Source organism: Rhea pennata, chromosome 14 (assembly GCF_028389875.1).
Source record: "Rhea pennata isolate bPtePen1 chromosome 14, bPtePen1.pri, whole genome shotgun sequence".
Lineage (NCBI taxonomy): Eukaryota > Metazoa > Chordata > Aves > Rheiformes > Rheidae > Rhea > Rhea pennata.
Genome location: NC_084676.1, coordinates 16,111,707 through 16,137,604, shown reverse-complemented (window position 1 = coordinate 16,137,604; position 25,898 = coordinate 16,111,707). Strand labels below are relative to the sequence as shown.

Sequence of the window (25,898 nt, the reverse complement as noted above, 5' to 3'; positions counted from 1 at the left end):
CCCACTCGCAATCTTCAGGGTTAGGACATGGAGGAATCTATCCAACGGACTGCCCATTGCCTTCCTCGATCCAAGGCTTAAGTGCACTCTGAGCAGAAGCATCAGCTGATCTGGACCATGAGTGCCTGCAAAGCATGCCCCCCTCAGCTATTTCACAGGCCTCTGAAGGAGGATACTACATGTTGCCAAGCCCACTCCATCACTGCTGCAGTGAGAATTTACACCGCACCTCTGCACCCAGCAACCAGTGAAGTGTACATTCTTCCACCTGGCCCTTTCCCTGGCGTTAGCCTCAGAGTATCACCATGGATGGCCTGTGACAACGGAGTCATAGGAAGCAACTGCCAGAAGTCTCGCAGGCAAGCTGATCGATCATGCTAGCAGGGTGTTGTGAGCCTTACGCCAAAGCTGCAAGGTACTGGCATGCTTGGCCGAGTCCTGTAGACCACCACAGACACACCAGAAGTGGCCCCGGCCAGGATGAATGATGGCTTCATCGGGTCCCACGGGGCTTGCACCTGGCCTCCAATTCCAGCCCCACTTACTGTGGAGACCTTTTTGTCCCTTCTTTTGCTTTCTAGATAAAAGAGACGTCTGTCCCTGAATCAAGATTTCTAAAATACCCCCCTCTCCCCTCCTTTCAAAGAAGAAAGGCCCAGTTTTTGCATTTACTCCAGCCAGCACCAGTCCAAGGCTCTGGACATGTGCATACTTGGACCACAGGTTGTCTAGGCTGGCCACAGCTCACCCACAAGAAGTTAACCTCTGGACTGGAGGAGAAAAATCTCTTCTCAACCAGTCACGAGTACACGTTAGCTGAAGACAACGGGCAAGAGACATTGGTCAGAAAGTGGATGAGACAGGAGACCTGGAGGAGGGACTCAGCACAGCCTCCACCCTGAACTGCAGGGGATCGGCAATGCCTTCTCTCCCCGGCCACCCTGCCCTCCGTTCATCCCTCCTACCAAAACGATGGCCTGGAGTTAAGGGAACCACGTTATTTGGTAAGCATCTGGTAAAGCTCCTGAAACAGTGAATAATTCAAAATGGACAAGATTGAGAGGGAGACACGTGTGAGAGGAGGTCTGTCCTACTTATTTTCCACAAAAATCAAAAGAAAAAGAAAGTCCAGAAGAAATAGAGACCAATGGAAGACAAAGAGAAATGAGATATCAAAGACAACTGTGGAGAAAATGCAATGAGATATGACATGAAAAAGGAATAGTTAAAACATGAAAGGCAAGATCAAAAAAAAAAAAAGAAAGGCAAAAGATCACAGTCTGAGGCTACAGAGGAGGGAGAGGAGATCACCACACAGTTTTTACCAGCATTAATTGAATAATTCATTTGACAGGTATTTTTCTGTGGCAGTTAAGTCTGAGAGAGTCTAACACCATCCAGATCCATCCACCACACAACCAATACAGATATTTTTCCTTCTTAAATCGCATGTAGTGATACGCAATGGGTATGCCACACGGCCGCTCTGCTCCTCCACGCTCCCATCTGCTGCTGAGCGGAGGAACCCAGCGGCACGGTCTGCACTAGGAAACCTTCCCCAGGTGCTTCTGCATGAAGATCTTGACATTAGTGATAGGTTTAATGTTTTTACAATGCTTTGAATGCAACAGACTGTACAAACACGTATCCCCAGCCCATGTATTCTAAGCAGGTCATACCTCAGTACTGCAAATGTTTCTACAATTAGATGCAAGGGGGTTGCAAGAGTTTTGTGGTGCCACAGACCAACCATAAAATTATTCACAGTAATGACAATACATACAAGACTTATTACAGTGTACATACAAGGAACAAAGGATAAAAAAGGTCTCCAGGTTAAACCTTATTTCCAGAAAGCTCTCACCCATCAAGGGTGGGGAAGCTATGCTATTTAAGGGAGTCTTAAAGATGCAATCAGGATGACCTTTGAGGAATAGGTGTAAAGTGGATAAGTTAGTGGCACTGACATGGGTCAGTGCTGTGCTCTTCCCTGGTTTGATAACTGCCCTAATACCAACAAGTCTTAAAATACAAGTGCAGCAATTTTGGTGAAAAGTAAATTAACAATGCAACCGAACAAAACCCATAATGAAAATAAAAGCTAAGAGGATACTAATTTTTACACAGAAACTCTTTCAAAGCCTATTTACATTTTAATGATATTGCTGTCCACGGCAAAATAAGCAGAAATGAAAACAACTTGTACAAGTGCGTCGGGTGACTTCAAAACACAGAGCAACCTTTGAGTAAGTATTTATACTGTACATAGCACAAGAGGGCAGGAATATTTAAATATTAGCAGAGTCATTCCCAGACAGGGTCACGCAGAAGAGAAGATGAAGTTACAGTGCTATCTGTGTGCATCAGAGGTGCGTCCGTGGCGATGCACTGATCTCGGAGACAAGAGTGTGACTTGACACCAGGACAGAAACAGGAGAAGCGGCCAACGATTAATGCAGAAAGAGAGATTATTTAAAATAGAAATCTGCCCTTCCCAGATTCTCTGATTTCACAACAGAAGCCTGACATGAGTCGTTTTTAAGCGGTGGCTCAAAAAACAAAGCAAAAAAGGTTATAAATGAATAAAAAGCCTCCCCCACACACTTCCATTAAAATTAAAAATGCAAAAAAAAAAAAAAAAAAAAAGAAAAAGCACTTCCCTGTCAAAGGCAACAATCATCTTCACAAATCAGGAAGTTATTAAACAGATGCTTGATCAGCAATCCCTGAAAAGCCTCTCTCTAAGAGAGTTAACCTTCGAGCCCCAGCAAAAGCCCTTTGTTTATTTTAATAGCTTTCACGATCCTTTAATTTGCTCCGTAACTTCTGCCCACACGGCAGCCCTCGCCAGCCCCCGAGCCCAATTCCCATCTGCGGGAAAACAAAAAGCCAGAATTCCAAAATTAGAATCGCCGTGATAACAACGGCATTGAAAATCTTCACACAAAACGTAAAACTTTATTTCCCAAAACTTTCAGGCGGGTTGCTCGGCCCCAGGGGCACCAGCAGGGAAATCTGCAGCCGGCAGCACCGTAACTGCGGAGGGACAAGGGCCCTTCCCAGCGCTCGGCTCGCGCGACATTAGCTCTACAGACGTTTCAGCCTCATCGCCAGGATTTTTAAATCCAATGGCTAGAAGAGAAAAGCAAGACACAGCGAGCTGCCTGGAATAGCCGAGAGTTTCGGTGAACCGATTTCTTGTTAACCCCGTCTTCTCAACCCCCGGCCTGCAAATCTCAGCTTGCACTCACTGCCGTCAACGGTGGACAAGTATTTAGATGCTTCCAACTTCAGAACTAAGTTTATGTTCTTGAAACAAAGTTATGCAAAGGCTTTTTGCCACCCAACCCTAAGCAGGTTCACATTTTTCCATTACTGTACTTTACTCCCGCTGTGAGCTGGACACACCAGCAGATTTTCTTCTCTGCTCTCACCCCAAGCAGCCCCGCAGCCGTGGATCTCGGGTCCGTACCGCGGTCTCCCGGCGATGCCTGGCCAGCACCTTCACGCGGGGTAGTGGTGCGCGGGCGCGCAGCTCAGTACCGAGCCGGACTGCCTTACGTGACACCACGGACGTCTGCTAGCGTTCCCGCACATCGTTACTTCTCTGGGGGCTAGTTTGGTTTTTGTGAGCAGGGAGAGTCGATACAATTCGCTGTGCTTAATTCAGCGAGGAACCAAAGGCTACCTGCACGAGCCTGCCAGCACTTTGGCCAAATTTATCACTGAAGCTTTGTAATTTATTAGGCTTCAAACTGTCCGGAGATGACTGGCAGCTTCACTTAAACTAGTAAGCTATAGATTTGTTTTACCTTAAACACTAAGTGAATAATCAATGAACATTCAGGATATAAGCACAAATCAACGATTTCTTTCAGACGAATAAAATAGAATCACAAATTAGGAACGGTTTTGTTACGGAAGTAAACCAAGAGAAGTACCTGGTGTAATTGAGTTTATGCATTCCTCCCCCATCTGCTTCTCTCCTCCATACTGCCCTGTCTGCTATTCTCATAGGAAGCACAACTGTCCTCCAAAGCCTTGTGGCAAGAAATGTCACTATCCCATAAAGCAAATGGGAGCCAAGGCATAAAACCAGCTGAGTGGCTTTCCCAAAACTGTGAGAGATGCAGCAAAGCAAGGATCTGCCTCCAAGTCTCCTAAGCCCCAGAACACTATTCTAGTTATGGGAATATCCTCTTCTAGTAACTTAAACTCCATCACATAGCTAGAGCTGGAGCAGCGAGGGTATCTGAGAAGGTGCACACAAAAGTACAGATCAAGAGCACAGTTTATAAACCCAACAACAACTACAAAGAAGTAAGACCAGAAATACTGTTGACTCCAGACAATGAAAGATTTATCCTGATAAACGCATATCAACGGATTGCATGACATCACTCACTCTTGGGATGCATTTGGTCAAACCATATGCAAGGTAATTTTGCAAATGCTGATGCATTCCAGCCACCAATTACACGGTATACCACAAAGACCAAGTAAAGGCTCTCAGAAATGCTCACGCACATCTCCTTTCTCATGCATTTTAACAGCAGCCTTCTAAACTCTACGGCTCCTTAGCCCAGTCCCCACCTGTACTTCCTCGGACACCAGAAGCGCACATCGGAGCCGCCATCCTCACTCCTGCCACTAAGCTCTGGGTCAGACCTCAACATGGCGAGACACCCCGGCTTCAACCAGGGCTTTTATCTGCAATGCTTGACAGCATGTTAGCTGCCACCAGCGTCCAAGGCCTCAAAGGAAGCTGTTCAATATGGGAATTGGGTAACAGAAATGAAAAGGCAGCAGAACTTCTGGGTACTGCAACAGAAGGTGCAATCCTTATTTAGCAATATCATACACTTCGCCTCTGCTGCTTTGAGAGAGGATTAGTGTTCATGGTTTTTATGCACTATACAATAAGACTTTGTAAACTCCTTCAGAGAAGCTTCCCTCCAGGCCTGACACTGCACCCGAGTCTAGTTCTCGCAGAAGACGCTCAGCAGCCCGCGGCCCGGCGCGCGCAGGGTGCAATGCCACCTCCCTCCCGCACCGCCAAGTAAGCGCCACTTCTTTACAGCGATGCTGTCTGAGCCTGCCCGGCTGCAAGGGGAATCAGAGCAACGCTGGCTCCACAGCTACGGCCCTGCGCCAAGCGTAATAAATACCCCCGTATCCCGTTACCAGCCGCCCGCGTGAGAAATTCTCTTTTCCTCCCGTTCACAGGTCGGAGGAAGACCCTCGCCTATAGCTCCTGAAAGCTGGAATCGGGGATGAAATCTTGTGCTCGTCTTCAGACGGGCCCTCCCAGCGTAACCCGGGAAGGCAGCGTTTTACAGCCACGGACAACGCAGAAGAGAGCTCCAGCCACACGGCTGGGAGCGCTGACACACACAGGCTTTTCTTCTGCACCCCGGTCCGCCACCCAGCTGGTTTCCAGTTACCTACCTGTATGCATGACATTGCTCTAGCTGAATTTTGTTTTCCCCACACACGCTCGCTCCTCCTGACTCAGCGCTGTTACTGCCTTCGCTCCATCCACTAACTCAGCTGGAACGAACAAAAGTGTCGCTAGGTTTCGTACTCCCTCCCTCTTCTGCCTCCCAAAATTTGATACTTGTTGGTCCTGAAGCCTAACCAAGGCAAGAGAGAAAGACCACACACTCGGAAGAGCACCGAGACACCCCCGCAGAACGTGAACAGCAGGTCCCTAATGGAGTTGCGTGCATCTATTTTGAAACGCTTTTGCAACTCCCACAGGATGAACAACTCGTGTGATATGAGCATCCAAAGTACTGCACGATAAAAATCGGTGTTACTGGTTTTAAGTCACTGCATGCGGCGCATATGAAATTCCTAGGCAAATCTACATGCGTAGAGATGTCTGCAACTTAAGCTTTATGATGGAACTAGACGTAGAGCTGACTGGCACTGGATAACTATAAACCAATAAGATTTGAGGGAAAAAAAAATGCCAAAGAAGCCCGCACAGGAAACTTGGATATGGAGCCTACTCTGAGATATGGAGTTGCACCCTGGAGGTTAAATCCCCAACCTCAACATGCACCACTAAGGAGCAGTATGTCGAGTCTCCTTAAAAAAAAAAAAAAAAAAAAAAAAAAAAGTTTTCTTCCTCATACACAAGGGCTTTATCCCAATCTGAGATTCTGAGATTCAGCCGTTCGTGAGCCACAGCTGCTGGAGCTGCACAAGCACGGATGCTTACGGCAGACAGCTAGAGCCGAGCTCCTCACGCGCCAAGCAAGAAAGGGTAAACTGAATGAGCAGTTGGAGCTTCCTACAAGACAGCTGGTCTCATCTACTGTCAAGATTTAGAATTTCCTCTTCAATTCAAAAGACATAAAACACCTAAAGAAAACTGCAAAAAGATCCTGCTGCTTTTATGGCTTTTAGGGTAAGTTGCAATGGAAAGCCAGGGTAAAGAGAAAGGCTGCAAAGGGATGGAGACAAGGTATGCGACCGGCCGGTCAGTCAAGATGAGGTCCAACCTTATGGAGGAGAGCTGAATGATTTTCATGACTTGAAAGAAAAAAATTTAATAGCAAGTAGTTTAAATTTGTCCCCTCCCATCTCATCTGCACATGTGAAAGTTATAAAAGCTTCTTATTTTTACTGAGACCTCAGTAAAACATCCCTTATAATCACCACCTACTGCGTGCCAGCGATTCAACTTGCCAAAACTTCCTTACGCCTTCCCAAAGGATTAATTCTCTGACTGTAGGGCACTTCCCAAAGCTGAATCCTACAGTCCCACCTGATGATCACACGTTCCAGAGGAGTTTCTTTCAAGGAGGTTGTTTGTCGAAAGTTAAATTGTACTTAAACCTAAAACCACCAAAAAGAGCAAATTAAGCTCTGGCTACAAGACAGACATCCACCAGTCACTGTAATTGGACTACATCAACCATAGGATCGAGGAGCCAAACTCCAAGCTAAAATAACAGGTGATCAGGCAAAGTCCCAGCCACTCCGTCTGCCCAGCTTCTGGAAGGGTTGTGGTGGGGCGAAGAAGGGTGGAGGACAAACACATGCTGTTAGATTTCCACACACTTCACCAAATCCCAACAGAGAGCCTCAGTACGCTGCCCCACTCAAATTCTTGGTGATTTTTAATGCTTTCATATATAAGCAGTTTGGTTGACCACTTGTGTTATCTGAGACTGCCCTTCTCCTTTCACTCCAGCAGACTTGTTTCAAATCTTGTTCATAACTGGATCAAGAGAGTATTCATTTTTGCAGACCAAGAGGTCAAAACTTCACTAATAACCACATCACAGTAAAACACCATTAGCAGGTACATAAACATTGAATTCGTTATAGAAAAGCAGCTCTACAGCTGGTTTGACCTGTTTTATTTTCTTTCATTTAACTGTATTGTCCTCCCAACTGAGAGTGGGAGGACAAAGACAGGCAGGCTCTGGGATGCCTTACACATGTTTTAAAATTATTTTATCTCCCATCTGAGGCAACTGGGGACAACATCCCAGCCTTTGCCAGAATGCAATAACACAAACAGCTAGAAATCACTGGGAATTGCTTCCAGTTACTCATGGGGACAGATGATGCTACAGAAGACTGGCAAACACAAAGCCCGTCTTACACAAATAAAGGGATGGGGATGATGAGGATCCAGGAAATCATAGAATAATCAGCTTAACTCCAATTGAAGTACTTAGAAGACAACAAGGAGTTGAGCAAGACCTAACCTTTGTTTATCAAGAACAAATCACATCAAATCTGTCTTAGAAAAATAAGATAGATCTTGTGACCCACTAATAGGACTTGTATGCAGGAGAGCAGAAGTAGATGTCTTGCCTTGCCTTTACAGAGCCCTCTGATCCTGGCTCATGTTACACTCTCAAAAAACAACAACAACAAAAAAGCTTGGGAAGCATGGTCTGGACTAAACTATCATAAGATGGGTACAACAGTGCTGGGAAAACTGTCAGTGAATTGGTCATTGCTCTTTGAACATAGCCTGGAGGACCTTACTGAACCAGATGCCATGGGAACTTGCCTCAGATTTAATACTGTTTGGTATTTTTATTCACAACTTAGCTGATGGCACAGAAAACATGATGATTAAATGTGAAGGCTATACCAAGCTGAGAAGGACTGCAAGCATGCGGGAGGGCAGGATCAGAATTCAGAACAATCCTGACACTTTAGGAGAAAAAGCCTGAAAAAAAAATCACATATGCAATTCAACAAGAACAAGTGTGAAGTAATGTGTTTTGGTGAGAATGATTAACTGGACAAATAGAAGACGGAGACATGAATAGCAAGGAAAGAAGTATAGAAGGGATAAAAAAAATTGAATATGAGTTATCTACAGCAAAGTAAAACAGAAACACATTGGGATGCATAAACAGGATCATCGTATATAAAAGACATGAAGTAATCCCGTGCTCTCCCGAGCAGTAAGGCAGCCAATTACGTTCTGTATCCCGAGTTAAGCATCGCTCTCCAAGAAAGATGATGGTCCAGAAGAGTCACAAGAACAACCACAGGCCAAGAACATATGACCTAAAAGGTACGATGAAAGGAACTGCCATGGTTCAAACTACAGTAACAAGGACTAAGAGACATGGTAGTGATTTCCAAGTATCTAATAAGGTTCTGCAAGGAAAGAAAGAATGAACTTCTTTGCATGTGTCCAATAAATAGAAAAAGAAGAGCAATGATGAAACCAAGCTGAAGGAAAAGAAATTTCAATTTACATTTAAAGAAAAATCTAACAGCAGGGCTGTTAAATGTTAAATAGATTGTTGGGGGAGCTTAGGCATCTCTGTCATTTGAGGTTTTTACAAATGAATATGATAAACATCTGTCAGGAAGGACTTAGGTATCACTGATCCTGTGTAGGGGCAGGAGATGGACTGAATGACCTCTCAAGGTCCTCTCCAGCTCTGATGGCATGATACGTAAATGACCATAATAGCAGGAAACTTGCTGTGCTGACACAGGCTGACCCGTGTTATTTGTAACCCGTTGTTGCTGTCAGAGGAAAATACGTATCCAAGGGATGGTCCTACCAAAAAGGACGGAGACGGTTGCACCCCAACGTTACTATTTTGGCACTTAAATGAGCAATAGGAAAAAAAGCTACTTGTTAGAAAATAAAAGCAAGTCAAAGAATAACATGGTCCAGGCATTGATTATCCTTTAAATACAGGTTTAAAAATAATCTGTTTTCTGCAATCACTTTCTAAGCATATCTGCCTTTTTATGTAGGCCACCCAACTTCAGAAAACAGGAATTACTGCTCAGAGTTCAACTGGTCAGCAGTGAGCGCAAGCAGCTCTCCAGGGTACTCCTCTGCCTGTATGTACTTTACCCAGGGTCTAGCATTGCTGGTTGTGCAAACATTTTGTCCAGCTAAAATCCCATCAGCAAGGGCTACCATTTAGACAGCTGGAGATACTCCTGCGCTGAAACAATGCAAGACTCCTGCCATCCGAACCTCTGCAGGGAGGCAGTTATAACGGGATTTAAACCGTGTCAGCAACGCAGCAGGAAAACCTTTTAGCTGCTGAGTAAGGCAGAGGAGCCAAAGCAACCGACCTTCGAAGCTGAGGCCCGGAGGAGCTCCCCAGCAGTGGCTGGTGGGCGCGAGCCAGGGGACCACAGCAGCCTGGAGTTGCCCCTGCCCCGCGGCCGGGGAAGAGCTGAGCCAGATGTGCACCTAGGCAGGTCCATCTCCCTTCTGGCCTGTTTCGCCACGTCCACGGGGGTCCACAAAACCTCCCACCGGGGCTGCCCGGCTCCCAGGAGCTCCCGCGCGGCCACCGGCCACGCAAGCTGCGCTCGCCGCACCTTGCGGCCGCGCGGGAGCTGCCACGGGGTCACCCCTGCGAAGCAAGTCACGGCCAGCGCTTCGCGGGAGCTGCAGAGAAGGGTTGGTTAAACGGCGAGTGGGAAGGAGAGGGTCACGGGCCAGGCGGCCTGGCCTTAACGGCGTCTGGAAGAGTTGTGTAATTAACACGAGCGTGAGAGGTCTGCACACCACTGCCCAGGACAGACGCACACACAACTACCTCAATTTTTCCCCCAGTCCAGTATAAATCTGGCGCGTTACTTCAGCGAGTGACAAGATGGGGAAAGACAACTGTGTTGTCAGAAGAAGCTAGTGGTGAACATCTCAGGAATATCTACGCTAGGATTCTTCTGTGACCAAGCCAGGGTAAGGACCCAAATCCCAGGCTCACCACTGCTGAACTTGATGTGAAACCAGCCTCAGCGATGCTGAGAGCCCTTGCACTGGAGGACCCAACCCACGTGCAAGCGAGGGACTTACGAGCACCTGGCCGCCGCCTCGAGGCGCTTGAGGTGCTGGCAGAGAGGAGGGCACTGCCTTCAAAGCCACCGCGACTGCGGCAGGGCAGCTGACTGCTCCAAAAACCCAGCTCTCTGCTCACCCCATTTCCTCAGAAACCTCCCCAGCACCCAAGGGCCCAGGGGACTCCTCTGAACTGCCGAAGTCACAACTTCTCCGCGAGGATTTAAACTGCGTGGCTCCTACTGCCCACGCAGCTTTTTGCCATAAACTTGGGGGAAGGGAAAGGGGGAAGAAGTGCATCGCAAAGAAGAAAGCCAAGGAGCTCTCCACCTGGATGAGGTCGTGTCCGCACCAGGCATCCGCTTCCCCAGCCCACCTGCGGCTCCGGCGTCCGGCACCGCGCGCTCCTGCCCAGGGGCCGGACGGCCGGACCCAGGGCACCTGCGTCCTGCGGGGACGGGGTCCCACGGGGTCCTGCAGGATCCTTCCAGGCCAGGATCTCAAGGGGTCCTCTGTGATCCTGCAGGGTCAGAACCTCGCAGGATCCCATGGGATCCCCCCAGGTCTGGATGCGACAGGGTCCTACGGGATCCTCCTGGGTCGGGCTCCCAGCGGGTCCCAGGGGCTCCTGCGGGGCGAGATCCTGCGGGACGCGACCAGCTCAGGTCCGGCTCCCCCGGCCCAGCCCGGCCCGGCCCGGCCTGGCCCGGCATCTCCCCCGGCTGGAGCCGAGCTGCCGCGGGGCGGGGGGCCGCGGCCCCGGCGTGGCCGCTGCAGCGGTGGAGGAAGGGGAGGGGAGGGGAGGGAGGGGAGGGCGGCGCGGCGCGGCCCGGCCCGGCTCGGCTCGCCCTTACCTTTGTGCCCACCGAAGGCGCCGTACCAGGAGAGCGAGAGCAGGGCGCAGAGGCAGCCGAGCAGCAGCGTGAGCGCCGTGCCGCTGCGGAGCCTCATCGCCTCCTCGGCGGCGGGGGCGGCCGCATGTCCCGGGCGCGGCGCGGCGCGGCCTGGGCGGCCCCGGGGGCCCCGGCGAGCGCGGAGCGGGGCGCGCAGCCCGCATACAGCGCTCCGCGCCGGGCCGCGCCGCGCCGGGCGGGCGGGCGGGGCCGGGGGCGGGGCCCGGGGGGCGGGGCCCGGGCGGGACCGAGGGGCGGGGCCCGGGCGGGGCGGGGCCCAGGGGGCGGGGCCCGGGCCGAGGGGGCGGGGCCCGGGCGGGGGGCGGGGCCGTGGCGGGGGAGGTGCCGTGGGGCGACGGCGCCCCCGTGCGGGAGTCCGGGGGGCTGCGGGGCGGCTGGGGCGGTGGGAGGGGTGTGAGTGTGCGAGATTTGTGTGTGTGTGTGATTGTGTGCGAGTGTGATTGTGTGTGTGGGCGTGTAATTGTGTGAGCTTTGCATGTTTATGAGTGCGACTGTGCGTGTGTGAGAGTGCGTGTGAGTGTGTGAATGTGTGTGTGAGGGCGTGTCTGAGTGCATGTGTGTGTGTGGTTGTATGAGTGTGCATGTGTGTGCACAGCTCTGTGTGTGTATGCTTCCACAGGGGTTGGTGTGTGCACGTGTGTGCACGTGCATGTGCTGGTGCGTACACAGGTCTGTATATGTGTGTGTGTGTGTGCATGGCTGTGTGTGCGCACAAGTCCGTATGTGTGTACATGTGAATGTGTATATGTTTGTGCACAGGTCTGTGTGTGTGTGTGTGCCTGCATGTGCACGGGGCTGTATGTGCACATGCGTGTGTGTGTGCGCGCATGGCTCCGCAGGGGTGTGTGTTTACCTGTACCTCTGGGAGCGTGTGTGTGCTCGGGTCGCACTTCACGCCCGGGTCGCTGTGTGTGTGCGGGGTGCGTGCCTGCCCCTCCGTGTGTCAGGCTGTGTGCACAGGCCCCGGGCGTGAAGTGTGCGTGCACCGCCACGTCGAGGCGTGCACAGGCCACGGGAGCGTGTCCCCGTGCACGCGCGCCTGGCTCCGCGCGTGCGTGGCTGCGCTGGCGTCCGCACGGCAGAGGCGGACCCATATGGGGGGGGGGGGGGCCGGTTGCATGGACCCCCATGTACAAGTGCCAGTGTGCAGAGCCCCCCCGGCAGGGGCGCGTGCCCGGCCCCGACGCCCCGACGCCGCGGCGCTGCGCCCAGGCCCCGCGCGGGGCGGGGGGAGGCTCCCGGCCGCGGCGCTGCGCCCTTGCGGCGCGTTTTCCCGGCGTCTTTGCAGTATCCTCTGGTGTTAGCTAAGGAAACGGCACGCGGCGTTTCTGGAGATGGAATCGACGGCGGGGGGGCATCGCCGCCGGGGCGGCCCCTCGCTCTCCCAAAGCAGCCGGCACGCCGGGGCCGCAGCCTTGAGCTGCTGCCAGCGCGAAGGGCAGGATAAATCAGATTTATTAAGTTGCTTGGGTTTTCTTCTGTTAACAGGCCCAGCTTTACTGCGTTACCGACAACAAGGAGCTGCACAGCGCAGCTGGGGGCAGAAACACCAAGTTTAGCTTCCTCCCAGCAGATCGGCAGAGGGAGCCCGGCGTCGGACGGCGCGGGCAGTTTATTAACCGCCGCAGGGGCCCCGGGGCCGCTGGCTGCATCGCTCCGGGTCCTGGGAGCCATTTCCAGAGGGTCCGATGCCTGGCGCAGCACCAAATTTGGGATTTCCCCCCAAAAAAAACATCGCTCTTGAGACCGCTGCAAATCAGGTCGTCCCACAGACGGCATGTTGGGAGCCACAGCAACCCACAAGAGCTGAGCACCGCTTTCTTCTCCTCTTAAATCCACAAGTTAGACCTGGGAAGTAGCAATAGGTTTACAGGAATTAATGGAAAAATCCTCCAGAGGCAGCTGGCAAATAACAGCTGCCGATGGGAAAGGCACAAGAGGTCTCTGCCGTTACAGAGTTCAGCAAAATAAGGTGACGCGTTTCAGCACTTCGGATGTTTTCATACGTGCAAAATGCTCCTGTCGCTGGGGATGTGGGTTCACCCGCAGCGGAGGAGAAAAGAATAACATTAATAATTTCTCCAAGACAATTAATCACACTCTTCCCCTAGGATAAAGCTTCATATAATTTCTGCTTTTGTCTTCTTAAAAGTTGGAAGAAATGGATGAGTTTCATACTACCATTGCACATCAAAAACCTTGGGCTCTGTTGGAAAAAATGTGCAACGAAGCAATATGCTGGCAGTTACAATTTTTATCTCAGATCTACAAAGTTCATATTTATTCTTGTAAAGTCCCTCCCTCCCGCTTCAGTTTTGGCAGTTGCTCTGTTTAAAAAGTTCTGAGCCCTCTTGGTGCTTCTGCAGTGCCAAGTTTAAAGTGTGAGCTGCAAAGGCACAAAACCCCGATGCGAATAATCAGAGCGACCTCGCTTCCCGAGCCCGTCTCGCGAGCTTTGAGCAGTCGATGCCGGCAACGCCGAGCACTTTGCAGAAACCAGGGTCTTCCGCCGAATGCATCCTGATAGCAATCCTCAGGTCGGCAGGCTGTGACAAAAATTAAAAAGAGAAAACATGCATTACTTCCAGATGTAAAACGTAACCCGGATTTATAGCTGATTTTATCCAGCTCTCCAGAGAGCTCTGGAGTTTGGCCTGTATGGGATCAGGTCACGCTCAGTCCTTCCCAGGGCTGCTTTAAGCAAATGGGTAACTTGTAAAGCAAACAAAATTTCTTGTTTGCTTTACACACGGCTGTGCTTGCACGTCACCGTAACTCGTTTTACTCTGCTACACGTGCTTCCAAATGATGCCTAGAAATGTAAGCTGAATTTTACAGCAGGGTGTTTACATCAGATGTGCCAATGCGCTAATGCTTTAATTCAGGGCAAGAGCCACGAGTGGCCTTTGCGGAGCAGCGCTCACCTCCAGCAGTCGCTGTAGGCTGCAGCAGGTTCCCTCCCACCTTTGGAAACACCAAATTCTTGCGGATCTGCATGACACGCGCAGGACGGTTGTACTTTGTGCCTGCTAAACGGCCACTTTTTTTGTCTCTGCTCCTCTTAGGGGGAAAAAAAATCAGTCCGCCAGTCTTCTGCGCTTAAAGCAGTTTTGCACGACACCAATGACAAACGGTATTGAAGGAGACGTCCTGCGTGAGGACACGAGCTAACCCTCCAAAACACTTGGCCTCAGAAACGGGAAAACAGAAGAAAGCTTGATTTCCCTCCTCTCTGTGCTCTGGAGGGAGAAACTTCTCTGCACCCAGCAAAGCTTCGGAGCACGAGGGCTCCGAGGGGCCGGGTGGCGGCAGGTGGCGATCGCGGCTACCCCGCGCAGCCCGGGGGCCCCCAGGAGGGCTCCCGAGGCCCCGCCGAAGCGGTGATTTCGGGAGAAATCCCGAAAGCAGCAGCAGCAGCAGCAGCGCGGCGGCCCCCCTCCCGCAGCCCCGGGGCTTTCGCGGCGGCCCCAGGGAGCCGGCGCGTCCGCAGCGCTCGGGGCCCCCGCGGCCGCCCCGTCGAGGCGGTGAGTCACGGTGCCCCGTGACCGGTGAGCTCAGCTAAGGACCGGGGGGGAAGGGGGGGTTAAAGCCTTGTTTTCTTCGTGTTTTGAAGAAGTGCATGATGTCAGGCTGGGCAAGGCGAGTGACTCAGCACGCACCCGCCGCGGAGAGGAAATTCCCTCTGGCTTTTGGCCCTTTCCACGTTTGCCAACTGGCTTAAAGTTCACCCTGATCAAAACTCAGGCTTCTGGGCTTAGTGCGGGGAAATCTCTTAATAATTACTGGCGTATTTGTTAATTCGGGGCCACAACTACCTCGAAAAGACCCACCGACTTCAGAAGCGACTGCTGGGTTTTAGGTGGAGGGAGCCGCAGGGTCCGTGCCGGGGCCGGCGGGGCGGCAGCGGCAGGAGCTGCTGGGGCGGGCCAGCAGCGGGGACGCTCTCCCCACGGCCTCGTGGCTGGCTCTGCACGCCAGCGGGCGACGGGAGGCGGCTGGCGCGGCGGCGGGACCCGGGCGATGCCTCGGTGCAGCAAGGCCGGCACCTCTCACCGGCGCCTTCCCAGCGCGCGCCCCGAAGGCGGGTCGTGCCTGCGCGCAGACCTTGCAAAACGTAGCGCTGCTGAACGTGCTGAATCACTCCCGGCGCAGCATCCCTGACCTCCTCTCCCGTCTAACTCGTCGCTTCCGGTTGGAGAAGCGGCTGGGAAATAGCTAGAAAACAAAGTGGATCTTCGAAGTTAAAAAAGGCAATTTTATCTACCGAGAACGCAGTTTCCCAGAAAATGCCAAGGCCTCAGAATTGCTGCATGTATGCCAAACATTTCTGTATAAAACCAGCTGTTTAAACACACATTCAGGTCAAGAAATAAACTCCCTTCCCACCATAGAGATGAAATCTTCAACTTTCTATTTCAAAACACAGTAAATCATGATGCAGTTTCTCCTAAATTGTTACTATCTCAGATGAAGAAATATAGCACAGAAAGTCAGAGCAGTGAGGCTCTTGGGTGAGAGGAAATTAACACCAACTAGGAACCTAATAATCATTGATCCAGCTTTATTTAATCACACTTGGAGGTGCGGGGAGCACTGCCTGCCAGCTGGACTCTCCCGTGGCCTGATTAAGAGGCCTGTCAACTGTATCCGATCTGCAGAAAAATACCACTGCCATCCGCCTTGGAAAGCCCCCAGAACATCATCCATAATGTCCGTTGTCTTTATTCTCCTATCTTTAGCCCTCTTTCAAAAAAAGAAAGAAGGATTTGGGGAAGATTGTAAGCTGACAGGTTAGTTATTCTAGCGGTGCTGAGAAAACTGAGCCCCTCCAGGGCCGTGCTCCGTGCCTGGCGGTGGCGGCAGTGGGGCGGCCGTGGGGCCTGCTCAGCCGGGCAGCTGCGGGGCCCTGAGCACGGTTCCTCCACGGGGACGTGTTCCTGGGTCTCCAGAGGTGCGGGGATGGCTGGGGATACATCCCCGCTGGTCCGGGGCCGGCAGAGCAGGAGCAAACTCGAGTCCCTGCAGCTACGTGCTGCTGCTGCAGGTGATTTAACAAGGGGCAACAGCCCTTGTATCTGCCACAGCAGCCGGGATCATCGGCCCGGATCTAGGGGAGGCTGCGTGGCCCGGGGGTTGGAGGGCGGCTGGCCCTGGGGTGAGCCTGGTCCCCGCGGGGCTCCCCCGCCAGCCTAGAACCCGGCGCCAGCCTAGCACCCGGGCCGGGGGGGCGGAGCCTTGGCCCGGGGGGCGGAGCCTGGGGGCTGGGGCCGGCCGTGAGCGTGGACGCTGAAGAGCGTCCTTGGAACGTGGGGGCGGGGACTAGGGGCGAGGGGGCGGGGACTAGGGGCGAGGGGGCGGAGCCTGCGCCCCAGGGCCGGCCCCCGGCGGGGGCTCCGCGGAGGGCCGGCGCGGCGGGGGGCGGGGCCGGCGCGGCGGGGGCGGGGCCGGCGCGGCGGGGGCGGGGCCTCCCCGGCGCGGCGCTATAAAGCGGGCCGTTGCGGGCCGCCCCCGGCTGCGTCGCGCCGCGCCGCGTCGAGCTCTGCCCGCCCGCCCGCCGCCGCGAAGCAATTCCTGCTGCGCCACAGCCATGGCGGCGCTGACGGTCAAAGCCTACCTGCTGGGCAAGGAGGAGGCGACCCGCGAGATCCGCCGCTTCTCCCTGCCGCCGCCCGCCCGCTACCAGGCCGTCCACGACCGCGTCGCCGAGCTCTTCCAGGGCGTGCTGCGCGCCGGGCCGCCGCCCGCCTTCCGCATGCACTACAAGGGTGAGCGGGCCGGGGGGCGGCGGGCCGGGCCGGGCGGGGCAGGGCTGGCGGCAGCCGCGCGGGGCTCTGAATGCGGCTCCCGCCCTCTGCAGATGAAGACGGGGACCTGATCGCCTTCTCCAGCGATGAGGAGCTGGAGCTGGCCCTGCCCTACGTCCGGGACGGCGTCCTCCGCGTTTACATCAAAGGTAACGCGTTCCGCCGCGGCCGCGCCGGCCCTGGGCACGGCGGCGCCGCGCAGGCCGAGCCCGCGCCCTGGGGGGCTGCTCGAGCCCGCGGCCCGCCGCGCTCCGCTCCGGCCCGGGCGGGGCGGGAGCCCTCGCCGCTGAGCGCAGAACCCACCGCTTTCTTCAGTCGTGCAGTTGCGCTGGCTCCCTGGAAGTACATGACTGGCACTCATCTCTTCAGTATTCACAGTGATACGTTAAGTCTGAATTTCAGCCCGTTTATCAGTGCTTGGTTCCCCCCCTACTGCCTAGTGTTGATTTAAATACCTACAAAGCATTGCCTGCAGTCCATCTAATGAGTCACACACACCATCACTGTTGTCCCCCCTTGTGCATTTTAAGCCTCCTGGCACTTCTTAGCTCCCTTTTACAAAGCCTTTTGTCCATGCAGTGACAAGGAAGAAGCCAAATGGGGTAGTGCACTATTAATTTAATACAAATGTGGAAAGAGAATCCCTTAGAGATAAGGCATGCTCAGACCAAGGAGCAGGTAGCTTGTGGAAACCACTTCACACTTGGTTCAGGTTCTCTTATTTGTGTTTGGTAGCCAGCATAAAAATAAACTGACCTAGTAAGTCAACACTGCTGTAACAAGTGCTGCTTGTTCCCTTCTCCCCTGCCTGATTCCCAGCCTTTAAATAGTAACCTGGTTCTAGACACAGTCCTCTTTCCTTAATAGAGAAAAAAGAGTGCAAGCGGGAACATCGTGCACAATGCAGCCAGGAGCCTCCCCGTGATATGGTGCATCCCAATGTGATCTGCGATGGCTGTGAAGGACCAGTGGTGGGTGCTAGGTTCAAGTGCACTGTCTGTCCAGACTATGACTTGTGCAGCACCTGTGAGAGTAAGGGCACCCACAAGGAGCACAACATGGTGATGTTTCAGAGTCCACTGCTAAATCCATTTGAGGTGAGCAAAGTCATTCTGCTATGGAAGGAGATTAACAAATGGGATTTTCCATGAAAGCTGCTAAACCAAGTCTATGCCTTTAGTTCCAGTTGCTCAGAAACTGTTTGTATGAACACAGACATGTGAGCTTTGTTCTTCACAGTGGCTTCCTCGAGGACGTTGGCTCCGTAAAATGAGGCATGGAATTCCACCCTTCCCATGGATGCATCGCTGGGGATATCCTGTTCCTCCAGCAACTTGTCAAAACTCTGAACAAGCCCAAGCCAGTGCTGCAGCCTCCAGTCCACCCACTGAGCAAGGTAAGAGGAGATGCTCTGGTAAACAAGGTGGTGGAGCCAGAGTCGCTGAGGCTTTTGCAGCATGTGTGGAATTCTGGAATCTGGGTGGAAAGAAACCCACAAACTAATCTAAATAGCTTAAAATAATTACTATTTTTCATGTCTTGAGGGCCCATGCAGTAGATCAGAATACAGAGATGGCACTTGATTTTTGAGAGCTATGTTGGATCAAGCTCGTTACTACCCTGGTTTAGATGTGCCTCTTGCAGCATTGCTCATGAGCCTTAACAATGCTGTTGTCATTGGTCTTCTGTTCCAGAACTAGTTCAGAGATAGTTTAGGTCTCTGTATTGCCTTTCCTGTGTAGTGTAGATAAGCAATAGAAAACACATACCCAGATCTCTTGAGGAATATACTTTGTAGATGCTATCTCTCCTCTGAGCTGCTGTGTGCTAACAGAAATTGTTCTTCTAGAAGCTTCTACTAACAGCCAGCCTCAGGACCCCAATGTCACCTTCTTAAAGAATGTTGGGGAGAGTGTTGCAGCTTTTCTGAGCCCCCTGGGTAAGTGACTTTTGGTTTGTCCATTCCCATCCCTGAGAGGATGTAGCTCCTTTTAACAGGAGCGATGAGCTGCTGTGGCTGATATCTGAACTGCCTTATGCTGCCAAGCCTGAAAATCTCAACTTATTCCCTGTACTAAAAATGCCTAGGCTGAGAACATCCACTGAATACCCTTCCAGAGCCACCATGTGGAATACATTTTATGACTAACACTAAATCAGTGATGACTCAGGGCTGTGCCTTACTTTCATGGATTTGCACTTTTCTGCCTTGAACATCTTAAATGTATGGAGCATATGCCTTGAGAGGAAGGGGAGAATAATGCTAACTTTCTTCATTTAAAATGCTTTGCACTTAATTCCTGCATGTTCCATAAGACACTAAAGGCTTACAGAAAAAGTAATGAGTCTATACCAGGATTAACAAAAGCTCAGGGCCTTGCTTGGAAAAAAATCTTAAGATTTTTCTCCATCTCAAATGTTTCATAGGTATTGAAGTTGATATTGATGTGGAACATGGAGGACAGAGAAGCAAAGTGACTCCTGCTGCTTCCCATCAAGAGAAGAACAGTGCTGAGTCCAGCAGCAGTACTGTAAACCAGAACATTCAGACCAAACAGGATGGGAATAGCACAGATTCTGCTACAGAAGTAAATGCTGTTGCAGAGCAGATACAAGACATGGTGATAGATCCTCTGCCCACACAAATGGAAGAAGGTAGCTTCCAGGTACAAGAACTATTACACTCATTTAATATGCTGTGCACTGTGGGATTGACTAGGAAGATCTCAGCTAATTAAGTCATTGACAGTAACTTTCTGCTTTAGAGCATTCAGCTGCTTCTTTGTTGGGACTACTTATGGGTGTAACTTTTCATATTAAAGGCAGATAGTAGGAACGTGCATCCTACCTGGAAAGTACTGGGACACCTGGAGTTTTTTTTTTCTTGCCATTTCAGGATCACAGTGAGTCCAGCAGTTCATCAGGGGGTGAGGAGGACTGGACCCACTTATCTTCCAAAGAAGTGGATCCCTCCACAGGTGAACTGCAGTCTCTACAAATGCCAGAGACAGAGGGTCCCAGCTCCCTGGACCCATCTCAAGGTCCTGCCCAAACAGGACCTACAGGATTGCGAGAGGCTGCACTCTACCCACATCTCCCACCAGGTATGCAAATGCATATGGCTTTCATAGCTGAGTAACTTTCACTCAGGAGTTGTCAGCTTACCCAGTATAAGAATGAGCTGTTTAGAGGTGTTAAAAATCACGCTCATGTAAACTTGTCCATAATCTCGCAATCAGATAAGTATGGCAGCACTTATTGCTTACTGGACTTTCTAATAGGGTGCTCTTTCTCCTATAATATGTGCAGCTTAAGTCTTGACATCTGACTGCTTAGACTGGTACCAATGCCCCACTCAACTAATGTGGAAAACAGCAGTATCCTAAATCATATACTTCTCATGTGCTCTTAAAGAAGAGGGCTTAGGAGGGACACATTAGATTGGTATACCCTATGAGGTAAGAGCACTTTGGTCTGGTGGGAGCTTGTAAGAGTATAGGCCAGGCCACTTAACTGAAGTCAACAGCAGAGTCCTACAAAAAGGCCACATAAGGCTGACTCAGCAAGTTACATCTTCCTATTGACTCAGTCTTCCCCCTTTCTAGGGCATAAAGGAGAGCATGTCCTCAATACTCATCAGTAACCCTAAATTTTCTTGGGCTAGTGCCAGTCTACCTACTTCATGGTATGGGAACCCTCCCTGGCCTGCCAATTAAATTCAAAATGTTTTACCTTTTAAATTATTCCTAACAGAAGCAGACCCTCGCCTGATTGAGTCACTGTCCCAGATGCTTTCCATGGGCTTCTCCGATGAGGGTGGATGGCTCACTCGACTCCTGCAGACAAAGAACTGCGACATCGGGGCAGCGCTAGATGCCATCCAGTATTCTAAGCATTCACCTCACTTGTAGTAGTCTCTAACAAAAAGCACTTTCTTCCTAACTGAAAGCAGCAGTTCAACTCCAGCAGTTCATCCTTCTTGTTGAGGGTTTCTGTCTCATGTTCCTAAGTGATTGTAGAATGGAGGAAAAAAATAAATACTACTACTGCCTTTCACCTCTATGATGAGTCTGTGAATATTTAAGCAGCATACTTGTATTGCTCAGCTCACTAAAATGTACTCTAGAAGACAACAGAAACTAGGCTAAAAGCACGCAAATCACTAAGCAGCTTACAGTGTGAGGGAGGCAGTCCAGAACTGTAGGCCTGTCTCTGCAAGGAAGTGAAGGAGAGTTTGGCTCTGTCAAAGAAAAAAAATAAAAAAAAAGGCGACCTGGCACTTCTTTCACTCAGGATTGTTACAAGGCCTTAGTATAAGAGCTATGCTTCTGAAAGCAAATCAAATGCTTTGTTACTTAAGTTGAAGGCTGCTCTGTAGCCTTGGAAGAAGGAGTTGCTATGGAAGATGCAAAGAAAGAGATTGCACAGGAAAAAAGCTTTAGTTTACAATAGGGAACTAATCACATTGTGAATTGCACTGGGACAGATACAACTACTTGTCTAATGCAGCAGGGACTTGAGCTTCTTGCTCAAGCTGACCCATTCAGGTTTTGTTTCCATAGCAGGACAGCCTTGCATAAATCTAGTACTTGCCCACAGAAAGTCTTCCCCCAGACACAGCAGAGCAAATAAACAACTTTTAATAGTGCAATTCTGAAAGGGTTGAATAAAAAACAGGCCTCAGTTCAAAACCTCATGTCAGTATTCAACATCACAAAATAAACTGTAGGGATACAACCAAGAAAGCCAGGACAAAGATCCCAGAGCTGCTCAGATATCATCATCAAACTCATCACCTGTGCAGAACAGCTGTTCATGTGAAATGCTGTAGGGGTTTAGACCAGAGTCAGAGTTAGCAAGGGTAGTTGCAGGAGGGCAGATGGGCATTACCGTGTGAGCCATATGGCACCTTTCTGCAGTGGTATCTGAAACACCAGATCCTGCCCTTATCAAAGGCCCTCGAGGTTCTTTGAACAACACGTCCTCATCATCTGGGCAATTAGCAGGCAGTAGAGTGCTAGGCAGTTTTGAGGCAAGCTGCTCAGTACTAGCAAGGCACTTTTTAACCTCAGGGCCTACACTGGGAGGTAGAAAATTTCCAGCCTGTTTGGAGTATCTACTGGCCTTAAAGATGGCTGCTGTAGTGGTGTTGTGCAGCCCCAACTTTCTACTGCCCTCCTGTGGTGACAAGGTGACTCTGGCAGCATTTTCACTACAGTTGTCAGAACATGAGAGAAATTTTTCCCACTTTGAGGGCTTGACAGAAAGAGCCGAGGTTTGCATATTCCCCTCAGACACCACAGACTCACAGAGAGCACGAATCATACTGCCTCCACAAACAGCATCTCCATCAACTCGATGAGGCACTGCTACTGAACATTGCTTGCGCTGTAAGAAGAAGGAGAGCTCAGTTATAAGTCCACCCTGCACAGCTGAGCTGCATAGAGGCAGCAAAGGAACAGTATTCTTGTCCTTCAAATAAATGCACTCAAGTTTTCACCCCCACTCTGAGGCAGAGCTGAGGCTGATGTTCTGGATGAGGCTATGAACTCCAGGCTATAAAGACCAAGGCCAGCTTCATTAGCATGGCATGTAATCACAGTAACCTTAATAACTGCATGCTATGCAGGTGCTGTTCAGTAAGGCAGGGAAGAACAGCAAGGAATCCGGCTCAACCACTTAGCTTGCACAGGGTGGCATTGTTTTTGCCTAAAATCTTCCGGAGTTGAACTCATGATACAGTTTTCTTCTCCTCCTCCCCCATCATTCAAATAAAAGAGCACAGGAAGACTGTCACAAAATTTGAATATTACCATGACACAAAAGGGGCCAGGAGGACAGTTCTGTTTTACCAGTAGGAACCATTTTGTACAACTAAAATACCTCAGAGGTTTTAACCTTTTTGGCTTCACAGGCAAGCTGGAAAGCTCCATTTTCCTCCGATAACTCCTGAACATCAGCATAGGGGAAGCTGCTCTGGTGATTCCTGGCCAACAGAACCATTCACAAAAAAGACAGATTAGCTCTACTTAGAATTTATCACTAACAAATCACCAAAGATGTTCACAAAAAGAATAGTGCTATCAATAAGCGAGGTTTTGCCCCCAAGTACGGAACCCCTGCTTAGGTCATGTCAGGTTGCTCACTGCAGCCTGTACTTTTCTCAGCTATCTGCTCTGCACTACTTCCCATACCTCTGAACCAAACTTCACCATTTAAAGGTAGGAATTAAAAAAAAAAAAAAAAAAAAAGGAAAAAGAAATAAAAAGTAGTTTTTCTGTACCTTTGTTCTTCCACAGCATTCTTCCTCTTGGAGCAGAACTGTTGCCTTTCTGTACCTCCTGTTTCCTCATCCTCATCTTCCTGAGTTTCATTGACTTGGTCCAGATATTTACTCCAGCGACTGACTTCTGCCTTTCCTTCCTACAACATTGGAGAGTTGCTGATAAAAACCCAATATATAGGGCTCTTGTTTTGGGGGGTTATAATGTAAGTAAGTGCTGGATGCCTTAAATCACAAGTTCATTTAGGATGTATTCTTGTATCACCTTCCCAGAGTTGGTATTCCAGTGGAAGAGAGAGTTTCTATATATATCTTGTTCCCTCTCTGATTACATACGCTATCTCAGCACATGTAATCCAAAATACTGGACCAATGAACCAATATAAAGAGATCACCAATTTCACTCTGTTTCACTTAGTTTGCTAAGGGTTAGTATTTACTTCACCTTTGTAGATGTCTTACCTCCTGGACCAAATTGTCTTCATATTGGACTGCTATATGCTTGTTGTCACCTACAGATTCTTCTGTGCACCTTGAAATAGATGTTTAAACTGAAGTTTCTGGAATACACTTCTGTCAATTTATATTTGTCATATCACCTAGTCATAGCATAAAAGGGATAGGACCTTAGATAGAAAGCATGTCCAAAAAAAAAAAAAAAAGGGATCTGTTCAAAAGCAGATGTTAAATAAAAGTTTTGCGAAATGTATTACCCAAATACTTCAGAAAAATCTGGGTAGTTAGAGGGCAGCCTTCTTTCCTCCTACACACACAGAGTAGCAATTTTAAAGCTGCTAATCATGGAATGACAAATTATAAGCAATCGTCATAACAGGGATATAACCTCTTGGGACAACAGCTGCAAGTCACTAATTGTATCCTAATCAACAAGGAAAAGGGAAAGTATTTTCATAATGCCCTCAGAATAGTAATAGTGACTCTATTTTACAAAGGAACAAAATCCAAGTTTTCTTCCCACACAAGGTTCATCTCTGAAGCACTCCGTATATACAACTAAGTTGTCTAACCAGTTTTGACAGACTTCTGAAGATAACCTTGAGTAAAAAGGAACCTGCACAGACAATCAGAGCAGTTCCAGATTAGGCACTTTGTAAACAGATTCAGGAGTGAAATAAACAGGAAAGCACTACCCAGATTTTCCAGCCCAGCAGTAACAACTTAGAGAGTATTTTCTCTGAGGATACTGGGATACCACCTGCACAGTTTGTCAGCCTGTAAGATGCATACCTCCAGAGTCAGCTCATCAAGCAGTAAACAAGGACTAATAAAAAAAAAATAAAAAAAAGAAGCCAAACCCTACTGCATATACTTTAATGGGTAAGGTCTAATCAACACACACTATTAATCAACTAAACTTATCTGAAAAAAATCTTAGTGAAAAAGAAACATGTAAGCATGCTAAACCCAACCAATAATTTGCTTCAAAGAGCTAATGACAAGACTGACACATTCTGTGGTTTTACCAGGGGACAGAAAACCCTCCCTGTGAGCTTAGTTTAGGTAACAGACTCCCGATATGCAAACACATGCACTAACTGCAGCATATCAAAAGAAACAAACAGGTAAACTCTACCGAGATGTCCAACTAAGGGCTTCCTCTGCCTCACCCTGCAGTAAGTTTAATTTTTGGACATGGAGTCTGCAGTCCAGCCCAGACCCTTCGCCGTAAACCTGCAAAAACAATGAAAACAAGGCCTAAGGAGCAGCCAAAAGGAAAGAGCAGGAAGCAAGGCAGTGCACTCCCCCACCTCAGGTAGTAATTCAAGTGCCTGCAAGAACGAAGGCTTGTGCACGAGGTGGGGCCTGTATCAACCTGCACAGGGCTAACTGCCAAGCAGGGCTACCTGCTGAACGGAGGTACACACTCCACAGGGATGCCACTGAACACACAGCGCCCCACTGCCTCCGTGCAGGGCCCCCCATTGCAAAGGGCTCCCCACCACACAGAGCACCCCACAGCCGCTGGGCAGGGCTCCCCACAGCGTCTGCACGGGGCATCCCACCCCATCGGGCTCCCAAGGGCCACAGCGCAGAGCTCCCCTCGGCCGCCGCCACAGAGAGTTTCCCACCACCTCCACACAGGGCCCCTCACAGCCACCCCAAGGGCTCCCCACCGCGCAGGGTCCCCACCGCACAGGACGCCCCGTGGCGCGGGGGTTGCGGGGGTGGGGGTCAGGCCTGCAGCTGCCGCTGGCTGCAGCCCAAGCGCGGCGGTGAGGGCGAAGGGCCGCGGCGGCGGCTGGGGCCCCGCTCACCTTTTGCACCGCCTGCTTCTGCCCGCACACGGCGCAGCTCCACTTCCCGCTCCGCTTAGCCTAGGAGAGCACGCAGCGCGTCAGGCGCGGCCCCGGCCCCGGCCCCGGCCCCCGGCCCCCGGCCCCCGGCCCGCACCGACCTGCTGCACCTGGAAGAGGCGGCAGCGGCAGCACCGCAGCGCCCAAAACCGTTGCGCCATGTTCCCATGGCAACGCGCGCCTTCCGGCCACGTGACCCCCCTCCAACCGGCGAGCGCGCCCCTCTAGCCGCCCGGTCCGCCCAGCGCCGAGCCCAAGCACAGCAACCGCCGCTGCAACCTC

At 50.8% G+C, this 25,898-nt stretch overlaps 3 protein-coding genes across 7 annotated transcripts in view; 1 reads left to right on the top strand and 2 right to left on the bottom strand.

The window, feature by feature from the left end:
- MGAT4B (alpha-1,3-mannosyl-glycoprotein 4-beta-N-acetylglucosaminyltransferase B) overlaps positions 1–11,304 on the bottom strand; it is a 53,478-nt gene extending 42,174 nt beyond the window's left edge. For both annotated transcript variants that reach the window (XM_062587229.1, XM_062587230.1), the window contains exon 1: positions 11,155–11,304. In XM_062587229.1, the coding sequence (XP_062443213.1) occupies positions 11,155–11,251 (97 nt within the window). In that variant the 5' untranslated portion in view covers positions 11,252–11,304. The remainder of the gene's footprint in view (positions 1–11,154) is intronic.
- A 5,431-nt stretch (positions 11,305–16,735) lies between these two features.
- On the top strand, positions 16,736–21,080 carry SQSTM1 (sequestosome 1). Of its 3 annotated transcripts, none has more exons than XM_062587463.1 (8): positions 16,736–16,979; positions 17,072–17,167; positions 17,886–18,115; positions 18,258–18,414; positions 18,871–18,957; positions 19,446–19,684; positions 19,915–20,122; positions 20,772–21,080. In XM_062587463.1, the coding sequence occupies exons 1-8, from the start codon at positions 16,802–16,804 to the stop codon at positions 20,927–20,929; spliced, it is 1,353 nt and encodes a 450-aa protein (XP_062443447.1). In that variant the 5' UTR covers positions 16,736–16,801; the 3' UTR covers positions 20,930–21,080. The 3 variants fall into 3 exon arrangements, with proteins under 3 accessions (XP_062443447.1, XP_062443446.1, XP_062443448.1); XM_062587462.1 differs by having other exon boundaries at positions 18,868–18,957; XM_062587464.1 differs by lacking the exon at positions 18,871–18,957.
- A 562-nt stretch (positions 21,081–21,642) lies between these two features.
- On the bottom strand, positions 21,643–25,823 carry MRNIP (MRN complex interacting protein). 2 transcript variants are annotated; one of them, XM_062587383.1, is made up of 7 exons: positions 25,718–25,823; positions 25,578–25,637; positions 24,896–24,993; positions 23,764–23,833; positions 23,302–23,441; positions 22,902–23,004; positions 21,643–22,406 (listed from the first exon to the last, which is right to left on the bottom strand). In XM_062587383.1, exons 1-7 carry the CDS (start codon positions 25,775–25,777, stop codon positions 21,789–21,791), a joined length of 1,149 nt encoding a protein of 382 aa, XP_062443367.1. In that variant the 5' UTR covers positions 25,778–25,823; the 3' UTR covers positions 21,643–21,788. The 2 variants fall into 2 exon arrangements, with proteins under 2 accessions (XP_062443367.1, XP_062443368.1); XM_062587384.1 differs by having other exon boundaries at positions 22,917–23,004.
- Positions 25,824–25,898: the final 75 nt, after the last annotated feature.

Coding starts and splice junctions, on each gene's coding strand:
- SQSTM1 (XM_062587462.1), top strand. CDS start 16,802: ATGGCGGCGCTGACGGTCAAAGCCTACCTGCTGGGCAAGGAGGAGGCG. Junction 18,116..18,257: donor CACTGCTAAATCCATTTGAG/GTGAGCAAAGTC, acceptor TGTTCTTCACAG/TGGCTTCCTCGAGGACGTTG. Junction 18,958..19,445: donor AGCTTTTCTGAGCCCCCTGG/GTAAGTGACTTT, acceptor AATGTTTCATAG/GTATTGAAGTTGATATTGAT.
- MRNIP (XM_062587383.1), bottom strand. CDS start 25,777: ATGGCGCAACGGTTTTGGGCGCTGCGGTGCTGCCGCTGCCGCCTCTTC. Junction 25,638..25,717: donor GCCTCTTCCAGGTGCAGCAG/GTCGGTGCGGGC, acceptor GTGCTCTCCTAG/GCTAAGCGGAGCGGGAAGTG. Junction 23,005..23,301: donor AATGCTGTGGAAGAACAAAG/GTACAGAAAAAC, acceptor TCTGTTGGCCAG/GAATCACCAGAGCAGCTTCC.